The sequence below is a fragment of the Bos indicus genome, chromosome 25, assembly GCF_029378745.1.
Source record: "Bos indicus isolate NIAB-ARS_2022 breed Sahiwal x Tharparkar chromosome 25, NIAB-ARS_B.indTharparkar_mat_pri_1.0, whole genome shotgun sequence".
Taxonomy (NCBI): domain Eukaryota; kingdom Metazoa; phylum Chordata; class Mammalia; order Artiodactyla; family Bovidae; genus Bos; species Bos indicus.
In genome coordinates, this window is record NC_091784.1 from 23,642,574 (window position 1) to 23,656,351 (window position 13,778).

Consider the following 13,778-nt stretch of genomic DNA (forward strand, 5'->3'; position numbering starts at 1 on the left):
TAGTGAAGAGCAGATACAATTCTGATTGTAGTCTTTCCTCTAAAGAAAAGGGAAGATCTGGAAATAAAATTCTGATGTATCACAAGAATTAAAGTGTTAAAAGGCTCAGCCTTAATTAGGGTTTAGTCTTTTCACTCTGTGATTTCCACACCCAACTGGGTAACTGCAGACTTCTGGGTTCATTACCCAGGAGTCAGGAAGGTAGAATAAGACCTGAGCCCTCCACTGGTTGTAAAGATTGAGTTCTTGTTTTCCCTTTCTGGTTTTTACAGAAGTCTTCCTCAGGCCAAAGCTGGGAAAACTCTAAGTAGCCCACTGAAGGCTTAAGGCTCAGGTCAGCTGATTAGAACTGAGTTGGACACATGACAAGAGCCTTATGCTGTCCAAGCGTGGACCTAAAGGCTAGATTCAGATGAGCCTCACAGTACCTTTCAAAAAGCTCATGTGGTTTAAGAAAGCAAAATGTAAGCATGCCAGAATGCAAAGAAATTTAGTGTGGGATCTTTGGAGAAAGAACTTTTTTGGAGGGGATGGGGGATCCTGAGAATTTTAAACACCAAATTAAGAAGCTCCATGCAGTTAATTCAAAATTAAAGCTCAAGACATAAGGGATGCCATTTTCTGGGCTAACTGCACCCCAGTTCTCTTTGGTTGGACGCTGAGGAGCCAATCAATGACAGGGAAATCACGCTGAGCAGAGCAGACGCTTGGGAAAAGCTTACCAAAAAGAAAGGAAACATTTCTTAGTATTCTTATCTGAGCGGCTTGAAATTGGGCTCGAGATCTATTGACACCTACATCTCGAATTTGGAGCACTGCAGCTCCAAGTGCTTCTGATATAAACAAGAGTGATGTCTACCTGCTAGAGAATGGATGGCAGGGGGTCGGACGGCTGCTCTTGAGCACAAAGTCAAAAACACGTATACAAAACATGGCTAAGCAGGAGCATTTGGGGCTGCGGGCAAGCTGCTTGGGGAGGGTTACAGACCTTACTCCTGGAAACCTTCCCCACCTGTGAGGGCGCTAGGAAGGGCATCTATTGGGAAACAAACAAACAAACAAACCAATGTGGCTTTGTTTTTTAAATAAAAGCTGAGGTGTCATCAGAAAAAAAAAGCTCACAATTTATAACACATGTAAATCACGCAATATATTCCTGGGGGAAAAAAGTTATCAATAGAGAAACTAGTCGGTTAACCCTCGTCACTTAGGGTGGGATGTATCCTTTGCTCATTTTTAGCAGAGATGTCATTCAGCATGGCTGGAGGGCCCAGAGATATATTTCAGCTACTTCTCTAAAAACAGCTCCACTTAGGAAAATGTAAAACTAGGCTGTTCTAAGAAATTATTCAAAGCTCCTAATTACCATTTTTAAAAACATTAAAAAAAAAATCCATCCATCTCATCCTTAAACAGTAAATTGGAGCACTTGAGATGGAAATTAAAAAAAAAAAATTACAATTAAATAAATGGTTATGTTCCAGACTGCCAATAAAAAATATCCCATGAGACAGGTAAAATCTGTACAATCATCAATACCTAAAACAGGTTTTCATAGAATTAAAAGGAAATCTCAATTCTTCTGTTCTTTGCCATTAAAGGCTGGCATTCTCATGCGTCTCAAATCTCCCTGCTGAGAGCATCCAGTTAGCACAAAACATAGTTTTTAAGATTATACCTGAAATGCTTCACTTACTGTAAATTACTCTTGAAAAGAAAACAAGCATTTTAATGAGTTCACTAAGAAATGAATATCATGCTCGAGTTGGACAATACCTTCCACTTGGATGAGGTCATTATACCTAGAAAATGTAAACGTAGATGGTTCTCAAACATAGTGACCCTATACATCAGGGGCTGGCAAACCTGAGGGCCAGGTAGGAACTCTGAAGGCTCTGGGAGTATAGGACTTTCCAAAGGCCGACACAACTCTGCTGTTTTAGCATAGAAGCGTCTAGAAAGAACATGTCAACAAACGGAAGGCTTTATTTATGAAAACAAGCTGGGGGCCAGATTTGGCCCGCAGTCCTGGTTTGCCAACCCCTGATGTAAAATCGAAGCCTAAATGAAGGAGAATAGTAATAAAGCAAGGTAGAGTTGGCAAGGGGAACTGTCTGAATCCATTTCCCACTTACCTGTGACTATTTTGGAGGCGGTGGGAGCTGCGATGCTGAGGTTGCCGTCCCCGGCGGCGTGCGCGCCGGGAGGATGAGGGGGCGGGGGCACGTTGGGCCGGTTCCTTGGCTTTGGTACTGGTCTCGGTCTCGGTAAGGTTCCAGCGTGTGGCTGTGCGGTCTCGGGGTTACTCACCGCCTGGCCGGGGTTCTGTTTTCCGAGGGGCGGAGTGCTGGGGGGCGTCGGAGTCTGGGGAGGGGTGTGGGACGACTGCTCGAGTCCAGGCTCACCGGGCGCCGGTGGGCCCTGGCTGCCCGGCTTGGTGAGCGCCGACGGCGATGCGGCCTGCGTGGGGGGCTGCGGCGGCGGGTGGTTGGGGGCTTGGATCGGAGGCAGGCTGCTGGAGTACCTCCGCGGTGCCGAGAGCTGCGACGTGGCGCAGGGCTGGCCCGGGGCCTGGCCCGGGGGCTGGGTGGGGGGAGAAGGGCTGCGGGTGGACGGCTTTGGCGACAGGCTGGGTGGGTGCTGAGATGTTCCTGGAGAACTCTGGCCCCCGGGGTGGCCGGGAGGCGGGTTTCCTGGTTTCGGGGGTGCTGGAGCAGGTTTTTTAACAGCTGCGCAAAGGAAAAACATCTCTCAGGAAGCGGAGCGCTGGGGATGGCCAACACCCCCTGGCCCAGGGTACCGAGCTTAACCTCACCATGTAAGCCAGGTGAGATCCGGACCTGCCCCCACTCCCAACCCCATGTCAGCCAGGGGCACCCCCCTCCGTGGTCCTCCTCGCCCAACCCCACAGTCTCAGCCTAACCATGAGAAAAGCGTCTGACACACGCAAGTTGACAGACTGTCTTCAAAATGCCAGGACTCCCCAGAACTGTCAAGGCCACGAAAAACTAAGGGAAGACTAAGAAACTGTCACAGTCCAGAAACGGTAAGGAGAGGTGGTGTTGACTAAATGCTACATGCTGTCCTGGGGGTCGGGGATCAAGCTGGGGTCAGAAGAGGGCCAGTAGAGGAAATATTGGTGAGATCTGAACAAAATACAGAGTTTGGTTAGTAGTAATGTACCAGGGTTGGTTTCACAGCCAACTCTGGTGATAAAGTACCCTGGTGATGGGAGATGTTAACCATAGGGGAAAGTGAGTGAGAAGTACACCGAAACTCTTAGACTACCTTTGCAACTTTTCTGTAAATCTAAAATTATTCCAAAATAAAAAGGCTATTTTTTTTTAAAAAGTACATTGTACACATATAGGTCTTTAAAAACCTGTCATTTTAAAAGCTGAATGATTAGAAAACTCAGTTAACAGAGGCTGACCCACTTACATGGAGTCAAGCACCTTAAGACCAGCTAAGTATTATTCGCTCCGTCGTGTCCGATTCTTTGCGACCCCATGGACTATAGCCTGCCAGGCTTCTCCATCCATGGAATTTTCCAGGCAAGAATACTGGAGTAGGTTGCCGTTTCCTTCTCCAAGAATAGCTAAGGAGGTCTCTAAGCATGACTGGGCCGCCTGTACGTAACCATGGACCCCTTGCCCTGAGGTATCATCTCCTAGAGGGCATGATATTTTTTTATTATTGAAAGAAATTCTACAAATTCCAGAATCATTTGTGCTAATAGATATATTCTAGATAGAAGTATAAATCTGGATGATAGCCTTGGATTCAGTTCCAAGAGTTGAATTGCATCACTCTACTCCCTACGTCAGCTAAGATCAGTATCACTGGGGGTGGGAATTGGGTACCAAGGATGGCAGGGTAGGAGAAAAAAACAAGTCTGGAGCTGGTGTGGGGTTGGGAGAAATAAGTGGAAAGGAGAAACTTTAGCATTTTTTCAAATTCTGCTGAGATCCTCCTAATCCTGCAAGAAAGGAAGAGGGAAACAAAGGGAAGAAATGAAGGTGTATCATTCACCTAATACGTGACTGGCACCAAGTTGGGCCCTTTACACAGACTGTCTCATTTAAGTCTCATAAGCTCACTGCAAGACAGGCATTATCATATCCATTTCATGTGCAGAAAACCGAGGCTCAGAGAGGTCAAGTGTTTGTAAAGGGTCACACAGCCAGTACAGAGCAGAGCAGAGGCTCACACCATGTCCTGTGGCCTCCTTGGACTCTTTTTCTCTCTCTTCTTCCTTCCTACGCTGCCTGGCTCCCTGCTCATAAGGTCCAGAATTCAGGAATAAAAAAGGAATAAAGTCTGCTCTGCTGGCTTGATAGAACTTTTGACCTTGGAAATGGGAAGATCTTTTCCCACAGAAACAACCAACCCACTGACAAAGGAATCTGGAACATTAGCTGCACTCTCGTTATCATAAGCAACTTAAAAAGAAAAATTTCCAGCATTCTGTTCTAAACAATATTAAGTACAAATTCATGCTGAATAAAAGATCATTCCTGACATTTAAGGGTGTAGCGGGAATCTGGAGAGAAAGCACGAGAGTAGCACAACAAGGTCCGAGTCCCGCGTGGAGGCCAGGCTGGGAGGAAGGCCTCGTCTAAGCCCACCCCGCAGGTGCTGGGAGGCTGAGCCAGGGCAGGTGGATGGTGCACAAAGGCTCAGACTCTTCTTGTGAGGAAACCTGAGATCTGTGATGCAGGAAAAACTCCTAAAGGGGCTATGAAGGAATCTCAACCTCGCTTCCAGGGCTATACCTGGAATCCAGGTAGAAAAGACCTAACTTCCCTCGAGCATCAGTTAGGATGCAGACAAAGATGACGGTGGCTTATAGGAGAGCCTCCGTAATAGCAAAACTGTTTTTTAATAGCAAAACTGTTATTTATTGTTTCCCCAGTCTTGGTTACCGAGATGATAACACAAGAAAATGAACTCAGAAATATACTCTTTGCCCATTTTTAAATGGGATATTCTGTTTTGCTATTGAATTGTATGAGTTTCTTATATATCTTGGATATTAACCTCTTGTGATTGGGGTAATAACTTCACAGTGAATACATGTATTAAATCATCACACTGTACACCTTAAAAATGTGGGATTCTGGATTGATACTGGAACAGAAAGAGAACTTTACTGGAAAAACTGGGGAAATGTGGTCAAAGCCTGAAGTTCAGCTAATAACACTGTTTCAGTGTTATTTTCTGATGTCTATAGTTGTTCCATAAAAGTATAAAAATTTAAGAGAGGTTCAGTGAAGACTATGTGTACATGTTCTACACTATCTCTGCAACTCTCCTTTAAGTCTAAAGTTATATCAAATTTAATATTAAAAAATATATTTTGTTATATATATGTCATTTTATATTGAAGATCATCCATACTCCGATAAATGCAGTTTGGAGTTAAGACATAGGGTGCCCTGGTTCACGTGGAATTTAACTGGCTTTAGAAACATCTTCAGTGAATCATGTCTCTTTGTAGAGACATTACTGACATGTGGAGCTAGATGGTTCTGTGTTGCGGGGGGCTGTCTCGCACATGGTAGGATGTTTACCAGCATCTTGGTCCTCCACACACTAGATGCCAATACTGCTCCAAGTCTCCAGACATTGCCAAATGTCCCAGATGGTGGGAAGAGAGCAAAATCATCCTGAGATCTGAATCATTCAAGCTTCTTTAGCTCCCAAACCATACATATTTGAGTATCCTCTCTCTAACAGGCACAGGACCAGGACTAGGAATATAGGAGTGCGTGAGACAGGCAAGATCCCAGTTCTGTGAGCTATGAGGGGAGACGAGCAATATGTTAAAACACAAATTTAAAAATTTCAGATGGAGAAAAAGGCTCTGAAAGAAACAGAGTGATGTGATAAGAGAATGACTTGTGTGAGTGGTGGGCCTCAGTTCAGACTGGGTGGTCAGCGAGGGTTCACTGGGGAAGTCTTTGAGCTGAGACCTGAAGCATGGAGAGAACAGACAGCACAGAAATAAATCTGTGTCTGTACTGCCAACTGATCTTCAACAGGGTCCCAAGAATACACAATGGAAAAGGATAGTTTTTCCAACAGACGATGCTGGCAAAACTGGATACTCACATGTGAAAGAATGAAATGACACCCTTATCTTACACAAAACACAGAGGTCAACTCAAAATGGACTGAAGACTTAAATGTAAGACCCGAAACTGTAAAACTCTTTGAAGAAAACACAAGGGGAAAGCTTCATAACACTGGTGTTGGCAGTGGTTTCATGGATATGACATCAAATGCATAGGCAACAAAAGCAAAAATAGATGTGTGGGATTATATCAAACTACTAAGCTTTGGTAAAGCAACAAAAGAAACAGTCGACAGAATGAAAAGGCGACTTACAGAATGGGAGAAAAATTTCAAAATCATGTATCTGAAAAGGTGTTAGTTCCCCAAATATATAAAGAACTCCTACAACTCAACAGCAAAATAAGTAATAACCTGATTTTAAAATAGACTCAAGACTTGATTAGGCATTTCTCTAAAGATGACATAAAAATGGCCAACAGACATATGAAAAGGTGCTCAACATTGTAACAATCAGGAAAATGCAAATCAAAACCAAAACGACATATTACCTCACACCTGCTAGAATGGCTAATATCAAAAAACAACAGACAGCAAGCATTGGTGAGAATATGGAAAAACTGGAACTCTTATACATTATTGGTGGGAATGTAGATAAGTACAGCCATTATGCCAGAGAATGCTCAAACTACTGCACAATTGCACTCATCTCACACGCTAGTAAAGTAATGCTCAAAATTCTCCAAGCCAGGCTTCAGCAATACGTGAACCATGAACTTCCTGATGTTCAAGCTGGTTTTAGAAAAGGCAGAGGAACCAAAGGTCAAATTGCCAACATCCGCTGGATCATGGAAAAAGCAAGAGAGTTCCAGAAAAACATCTATTTCTGCTTTATTGACTATGCCAAAGCCTTTGACTGTGTGGATCACAATAAACTGTGGAAAATTCTGAAAGAGATGGGAATACCAGAACACCTGATCTGCCTCTTGAGAAATTTGTATGCAGGTCAGGAAGCAACAGTTAGAACTGGACATGGAACAACAGACTGGTTCCAAATAGGAAAAGGAGTTCATCAGGCTGTATATTGTCACCCTGTTTATTTAACTTCTATGCAGAGTACATCATGAGAAACGCCGGACTGGAAGAAACACAAGCTGGAATCAAGATTGCCGGGAGAAATATCAATAACCTCAGATATGCAGATGACACCACCCTTATGGCAGAAAGTGAAGAGGAACTCAAAAGCCTCTTGATGAAAGTGAAAGTGGAGAGTGAAAAAGTTGGCTTAAAGCTCAACATTCAGAACACGAAGATCATGGCATCTGGTCCCATCGCTTCATGGGAAATAGATGGGGAAACGGTGGAAACAGTGTCAGACTTTATTTTTCTGGGCTCCAAAATCACTACAGATGGTGACTGCAGCCATGAAATTAAAAGACGCTTACTCCTTGGAAGGAAAGCTATGACCAACCTAGATAGCATATTCAAAAGCAGAGACATTACTTTGCCAACAAAGGTTCGTCTAGTCAAGGCTATGGTTTTTCCTGTGGTCATGTATGGATGTGAGAGTTGGACTGTGAAGAAGGCTGAGCGCCAAAGAATTGATGCTTTTGAACTGTGGTGTTGGAGAAGACTCTTGAGAGTCCCTTGGACTGCAAGGAGATCCAACCAGTTCATTCTGAAGGAGATCAGCCCTGGGATTTCTTGGGAAGGAATGATGCTAAAGCTGAAACTCCAGTTCTTTGGCCACCTCATGCGAAGAGTTGACTCATTGGAAAAGACTCTGATGCTGGGAGGGATTGGGGGCAGGAGGAGAAGGGGACGACAGAGGATGAGATGGCTGGATGGCATCACTGACTCGATGGACGTGAGTCTGGGTGAACTCGGGGAGTTGGTGATGGACAGGGAGGCCTGGCGTGCTCGATTCATGGGGTCGCAAAGAGTCGGACACGACTGAGTGACTGATCTGATCTGACAGCCATTATGGAAAACAGAATGAAGTCTCCTAAAAAAAATTAAAAATAAAACTACCACATTGATTGAAGAATCTCACTTCTGAGTATTTATCCAAAAAAACTGAAATCAGGATTTTGAAGAGACTGTTTGCACATCCATGTCCACTGAAGCATGATTCACAATAGCCAGGATGTGGAAACAATCTATTGCCCATTGATGGATAACTGGATTTTTTTTTTTCTTTAAAGAAAAATGGTCATTTTTCCCAAGGAGGTGAAAAGGTATTTCTTAGTACAACTAATTTTTATCTCAATTTTATGATGAACAGGATATCAGCCCTTTAAGTGGCTCCTGATTTTTTAAATTTAGTATTCAGTATATTGGATATGGATCTTCTATACTTTATTTGCATCAAAAATTACTTCCAAATTTTTTTCTTACACTGAGAAGGGATGACTGGATTTTAAAAAAGTTGGTATATATATAAAATGGAATAGCCTCAAAAAGTAGGAAATTCTGTCATATATAACAATGCAGATGAACTTTAAAGACATGATGCGAAGTGAAACAACCTAGTCACAGAAAGACCTATTCTAACTGATTCCACTTACATGAGGTATCAAGAACAGTCAAACTCTTGGAACCAGGAGTGGAATGGGCGTTGCCAGGGACTGGGGGCAGGAGTAAAGACGGGGAGTGATGGAGAGCTGGTATTCAACAGGCATAAGGTATCAGTCATGTTAGGCAGCTTCTGGAGATCTCTTGTATATCACTGTGTCTACAGTACAGGATTGTATTATGCACTGAAGAGTGCAGTACTGTCTATTATACACAAATATTTAAAAGGGTAGATCTCATGTGCTCCTACCCCAATAAAATAAAAAAGAAGGAACCATGTGAAGATGTGGGACAGAATGTTCTAGAAGAGAAAACATGTGCAGAAGCTCTAAAGAGGGAGTAAGCTTAGTGCATCTGAGGAACAGAGAGTGGACCAGTGAGGCTGAAGTCAGTAAAGGGACAAGGGAAGAGCTGGGCTCAGAGGGGCCAACCTAGACCATGTGGCCAGGCCATGCAGGGTGCCTGGTGGGAGGTCTGCATGGAAGGAATGGAGAGTTCCAGCCAGGATGACTCACTCAGCTTTGTGGCTTAAAGCCATCCCCCTCCTGATGGGCATTATGCTGAGCAAAACAGGTCAGAAAGAAATCCTGTATGATATCTCTTCTACATGGAATCTAAGATACAATGGAGTGGTGAATAAAACAAAAAAACAGCAGACTCAAAGATACATAGACTCAAAGATACATAGAACAAAACAGTGGTTACCACTAGGGAGAGGGATGCGGGGAGGGGCAAGAAAGGGGTATGGAAAAAAGGGGGTGTTATTATGGGATTATATTAAATCACGTGTGCAAAACTTTTGAAAAAACTGTAAAGCACTATAGAATTTAAAGAATTTTTCATTAAAAAAAAAAAAAAAAAAAGCCATGTCCCTGCCTGCGGGGGTGAGGACCACAGTGGCACAGGTGGGAGCAGGTCAGATTACATGTGAATGGGGACCCAGAGGCCCAGAGCCCAATCCAGAGAGCCTGGGGGCTCCCAGGCCCAGGAAGCCTGGCTGGGACAGAGGCTGTGGTTCTGAAAACAGAGTGAGGGCTTGGAACACCAGGTTCCTGGAAAACAGGGAGCATTTCTGGAGAAACGACTGTCTCTCAGGCTTGGTAGCTCAAACATATTCTGAAAGGTCTGTTTGCCTGCTCCCCGTTTTTCCACTTCCCTTAAGGATTCTTTTCCTTAACGACTGGTATTTCTGCTTGCCACTTTACAACAGATGTGGAACCATCAGCCGGAGAGCTTCTCAGCCTGACTGCTACGCTGACCCAGGGAGGTGTGCGTGTCCCTCCCCAAGAGCACGAGTGAAGGTGGCGGGGACTTACCTCGGCGCACAGTGTGAGGGCTCGGGCCGGCGGAATTGTGCGCGGGGCCCACAGAGAGCTGATGGGAGCCGGCAGCTGCCTGGGCCTGGCTTGGGCCGGGGGCCGCCTGACTGCTGTTCCTCCCGGGCGCGGGGGCAGCTACAGAGTCCTTGGGCTTTGGAGGACTATGGGGAGCAGAAGCCACGTTAGATGTCAAGCATTTCCAGCTAGAAAAGCTAAACATGCTGTAAAGTACGGGATTCCCACTAGTTTTCCCCATAGCAGGCAAGGAGGTGGTCTGAACTTTTAAATAGCTCACTCAGGGTCTTTGAAGATGGTATCTATTTGGTGCCAGCCAGGACCACAGATTTTGAGATTCATGGCACCAGATGGTCTTCCAACTACTCTGTCACTTAAAAATCATGAGAGGCCATTTTGCAGCAATCAATAAGAAATTTCAAGTTCTAATGAGCTTGTACTTAAACTAGGCAACATTTAAAGACATGAAAGGGTTTTTGGACTTCAAAATAATACTATTTTGACATACACGTTGGACAAAACTAAGCAAATGGAGTAGCAAAACACTAATGCTATGCTAAATGATCAAGTGCTCAATTATTATCAATAATTTGGCCTGCAGGAAAGAGAAACTCTGAGAGGCTAAATGATTACTCAAGGTCCAGGGTGGGTTAATAGTGGCGTAGAGATCAGATCTGAGGTTCCACTAATCCCTGGCTCAGAACTTTGTATACTGAACTTTACAGCTACAATTTGTCAAGGTAAATGCCATTGATGAGATGTACCCCAAGATATCTACAGAGCACAAAAAACAAAGAGCAAATTGATGACGGAGATCCTATTTGTCCTTCTGCGGTGAAGACTAATTTCTGTCTTAAATAAAATATTTTGCCTGATTGAAACAAATTGAACGCTGCAGGTAAATGAAAATGTGTGAGTCTGCTAAGACTTTTTCTCCAAGCAAAAGATTTAGGCCCAAATGAACACCTGTGTGGCAGGAGTTATGGACAGGCCAAGGTGGAGCTTACAATGCGTGTTTGAAGCACCAGGGAGTTTGAGGCCTTAGTTATTTTTAACCAGGAGGTATATTTCCTTCAATTATGCTGGTAGAAAGGAATGTAGGAATGTACAAAGCCCTCAGTTAGCTATGAGAATTTAATGAGATTCTCATCTCATTATGCTTTGCACATGACAAGCAGTCTCTCCTCACCACAGGAGAAGACCTGAGGGAGCTCCCCCAAGGCAAAGTCACCTCTGGGCAGGAAAAAAGTGCACGATTCACAGGCGGCCATCCTTGTTTTACCTTTTATTTTACTTGATATATGACCGTTCAGTGCTTTATAGGTGGCCAAGGTAGACCAAATACAGTAAAAATGTTAGCATGTCCAAGAGGGGCTCATCTTTTATAGCAGCTGCCAGCTCTGAACCACCCAACATACCACCTCAAGTGGCTTCTCGTGGCTATCTGCCCAGGTCAGAGTGGAGAACTGAATTCACGCCCATTCAATAAAGGTCTCCAGGTCAAAGGTATTTTTCCCTAAAGCTGCTATAAATTCACAGTCCACTCCAGGTGGCTAATCAAAAGGTGAAGTAACCAAAGAGCCTCCGAAGAAAATCTACCATTATTTTCTACTTTGTACTCATGTATCCCCTCCCCTACAAGACTTAAAGTCAGGGGGCTGGGGGGATGCTCAGTATAGTGGCCAGCACAGTTATTCACTACATCTGATTGGATGGATGGCTGAATGGATGAGTGAAGGAATGCAAGGAATATAATTATTTTACTAACTTGTTACAGGCCAGCATTTACTAGTTAGCGTTCTGGATGACAACAAGCAAGTGCTACGTGAATAACGAGTATACATCAAACAGGTAGGAGAGGCTTATGACTTGTGAGACACTCACTGGCTTCTAGCTTCCCACCCCTAAAGCAGTATGGTAAAGAATGCAAACAAATGTTGCTTTCTTTTGAAAACAGGAAAGGAAGCAAGCAATTTGCAGTCTTTTTTTCCATCCTTTGCCAGAAGGAGTGAAGGCAAAGATGGTTCATGCTGTGCCAAATGATCCTTGGGACATGGAGGCCATGCCCGCAGGCCAGCACCTGCAAGAAGGCTGGGGTGTCTGGCACCCACTGCCAGCAGAAGCTGGCCTCCTTACCTGCTGTCGCCCGGGCTGGGCCCCTGCTCCAGAATGCCTGCAGAGGAGGGGCCAGTCCCACCCCCTGTGCTGCTCTCGGCCCTAGAGCTCTGAGGAGGGGGCTCTGGGCCCGCCGGAGCCAAGGTGCTGCCATCTGTGGGCGGGAGTGGTGGCTGGAAAGCAGGGGATACGTGCTTTCTATTTAGGGTGCCACCCCGCCGGTGGGCCTGGAAGTCCATAAGCTTCACACCAAAGCTACACAGAGAGAAGAAAAGTGAGCAACACACCATGCGAGCCAACCACTGACACAGACGCCCGTCGGTCCCCGCGTGTTAAACCCCACACGCGGGGACAGCCACCCCAGTTGCCCAGCATGCAATGAAGCAGCAAGGACCAGATGAATGGTCGCTCCTGTTACTCAGGCACGGAGTAACAGGGCTCTAAATCTGGACCTGGTACTGACCAACGTCCTTTCTGAAAGTGGGTGTGAGCAGCTGAAAGCAAACACGCAGGCCTCATCCTGAATGAGCGCCATCATAACAGCGTGTTTATTTCCATAGTTTATTTCCACGAGGCCATCACCTGGAATCTGTGTGTTTCCCCATCAAGGTGGAAGCTGAGTGCAGAAGTGCCACCAGCAGCAAAGTCAGACAGCCTTACGTCACCTCTTAAGCTGAGATGTAGAAACTTAGGTCTGCTGCTGCTGCTAAGTCGCTTTAGTCGTGTCGGACTCTGTGCGACCCCATACACGGCAGTCCACCAGGCTCCCCTGTCCCTGGGATTCTCCAGGCAAGAACACTGGAGTGGGTTGCCATTTCCTTCTCCAATGCATGAAAGATTAAAGTGAAAGTGAAGTCGCTCAGTCAAGTCTGACTCTTAGCGACCCCATGGACTGCAGCCCACCAGGCTCCTCCATCCATGGGATTTTCCAGGCAAGAGTACTGGAGTGGGGTGCCATTGCCTTCTCCAACTTAGGTCTATGCGTATGCAAAGAATATATCCAAAAGGACGCGCTGTTTGTTGTTTAGCTGCTAAGTCATGTCCGACTCTTTTGCGACCCCATGGACTGTGGCCCACCAGGTTCCTCTGTGCATGGGATTCTCCAGACAAGAATACTGGAGTGGGTTGCCATTTCCTACTCCAAGGGATCTTTCTGACCCCACATCTCCTGTGTCTCTTGCATTGGCAGGCAGATTCTTTATCACTGAGCCACCAGGGAAGCCCAGAAATGATGGTAAATATGCAAAGAATATATCTGAGCAGATGTGTAGGACTGGAAAAATAGTTGCTCTGGGAAAGGAGATGGTGGTTGGACGATAGGTTAGAAGGAAGATTCACTTTCTACTGAAGCCACTGGTGTATGAACTTTAACCCTTTTGGCCAGTTCAAAAGATTAGAAAGGTATATGGCTGCCTGAGCTTGTGGTTACTGAGTCAGCTGGTGGGGAGAATCCATCCAGGAAGATGGCTGGGAACTCTTTAGCATGTGCTAAGTAGACCCTAACACTGCAGTCTGTAACTTCAGATACACAAAGGCTAATTCTGTGAAGGACAGTTTGTCATCAGGGAGCTCTTCTGCGTGTGTGAATGTGGGTTCAGAGGAGTGAAGCTTCTGCACATCATAAATGTGGCCTCCAGAGTGACGGAACAGAAGAGTAAAGCCTTTTCCTTTGCTATGGGT

The 13,778-nt window shown here is 45.2% G+C and overlaps 1 protein-coding gene and 1 long non-coding RNA gene across 7 annotated transcripts in view; one reads left to right on the plus strand and one right to left on the minus strand.

Moving 5' to 3' along the window:
* The window catches only part of ARHGAP17 (Rho GTPase activating protein 17), a 100,050-nt gene that overhangs the window by 7,202 nt on the left and 79,070 nt on the right, over positions 1-13,778 (minus strand). For 3 of the 6 annotated variants that reach the window (XM_070779827.1, XM_070779830.1, XM_070779831.1), the window contains 3 exons: positions 12,120-12,353; positions 9,966-10,129; positions 2,136-2,729 (listed from right to left, as the gene is read on the minus strand). In XM_070779827.1, coding sequence (XP_070635928.1) covers positions 2,136-2,729; positions 9,966-10,129; positions 12,120-12,353 — 992 coding nt within the window. Of the gene's footprint in view, positions 1-988; positions 1,037-2,135; positions 2,730-9,965; positions 10,130-12,119; positions 12,354-13,778 lie in introns of all 6 variants that reach the window. The other 3 variants (XR_011564050.1, XM_070779829.1, XM_070779832.1) reach the window with 2 other exon arrangements.
* Positions 2,725-9,972, plus strand: LOC139179720 (uncharacterized). Its single transcript, XR_011564051.1, has 3 exons — positions 2,725-2,827; positions 2,978-3,046; positions 9,860-9,972. It is a non-coding gene; the product is annotated as an uncharacterized lncRNA (long non-coding RNA).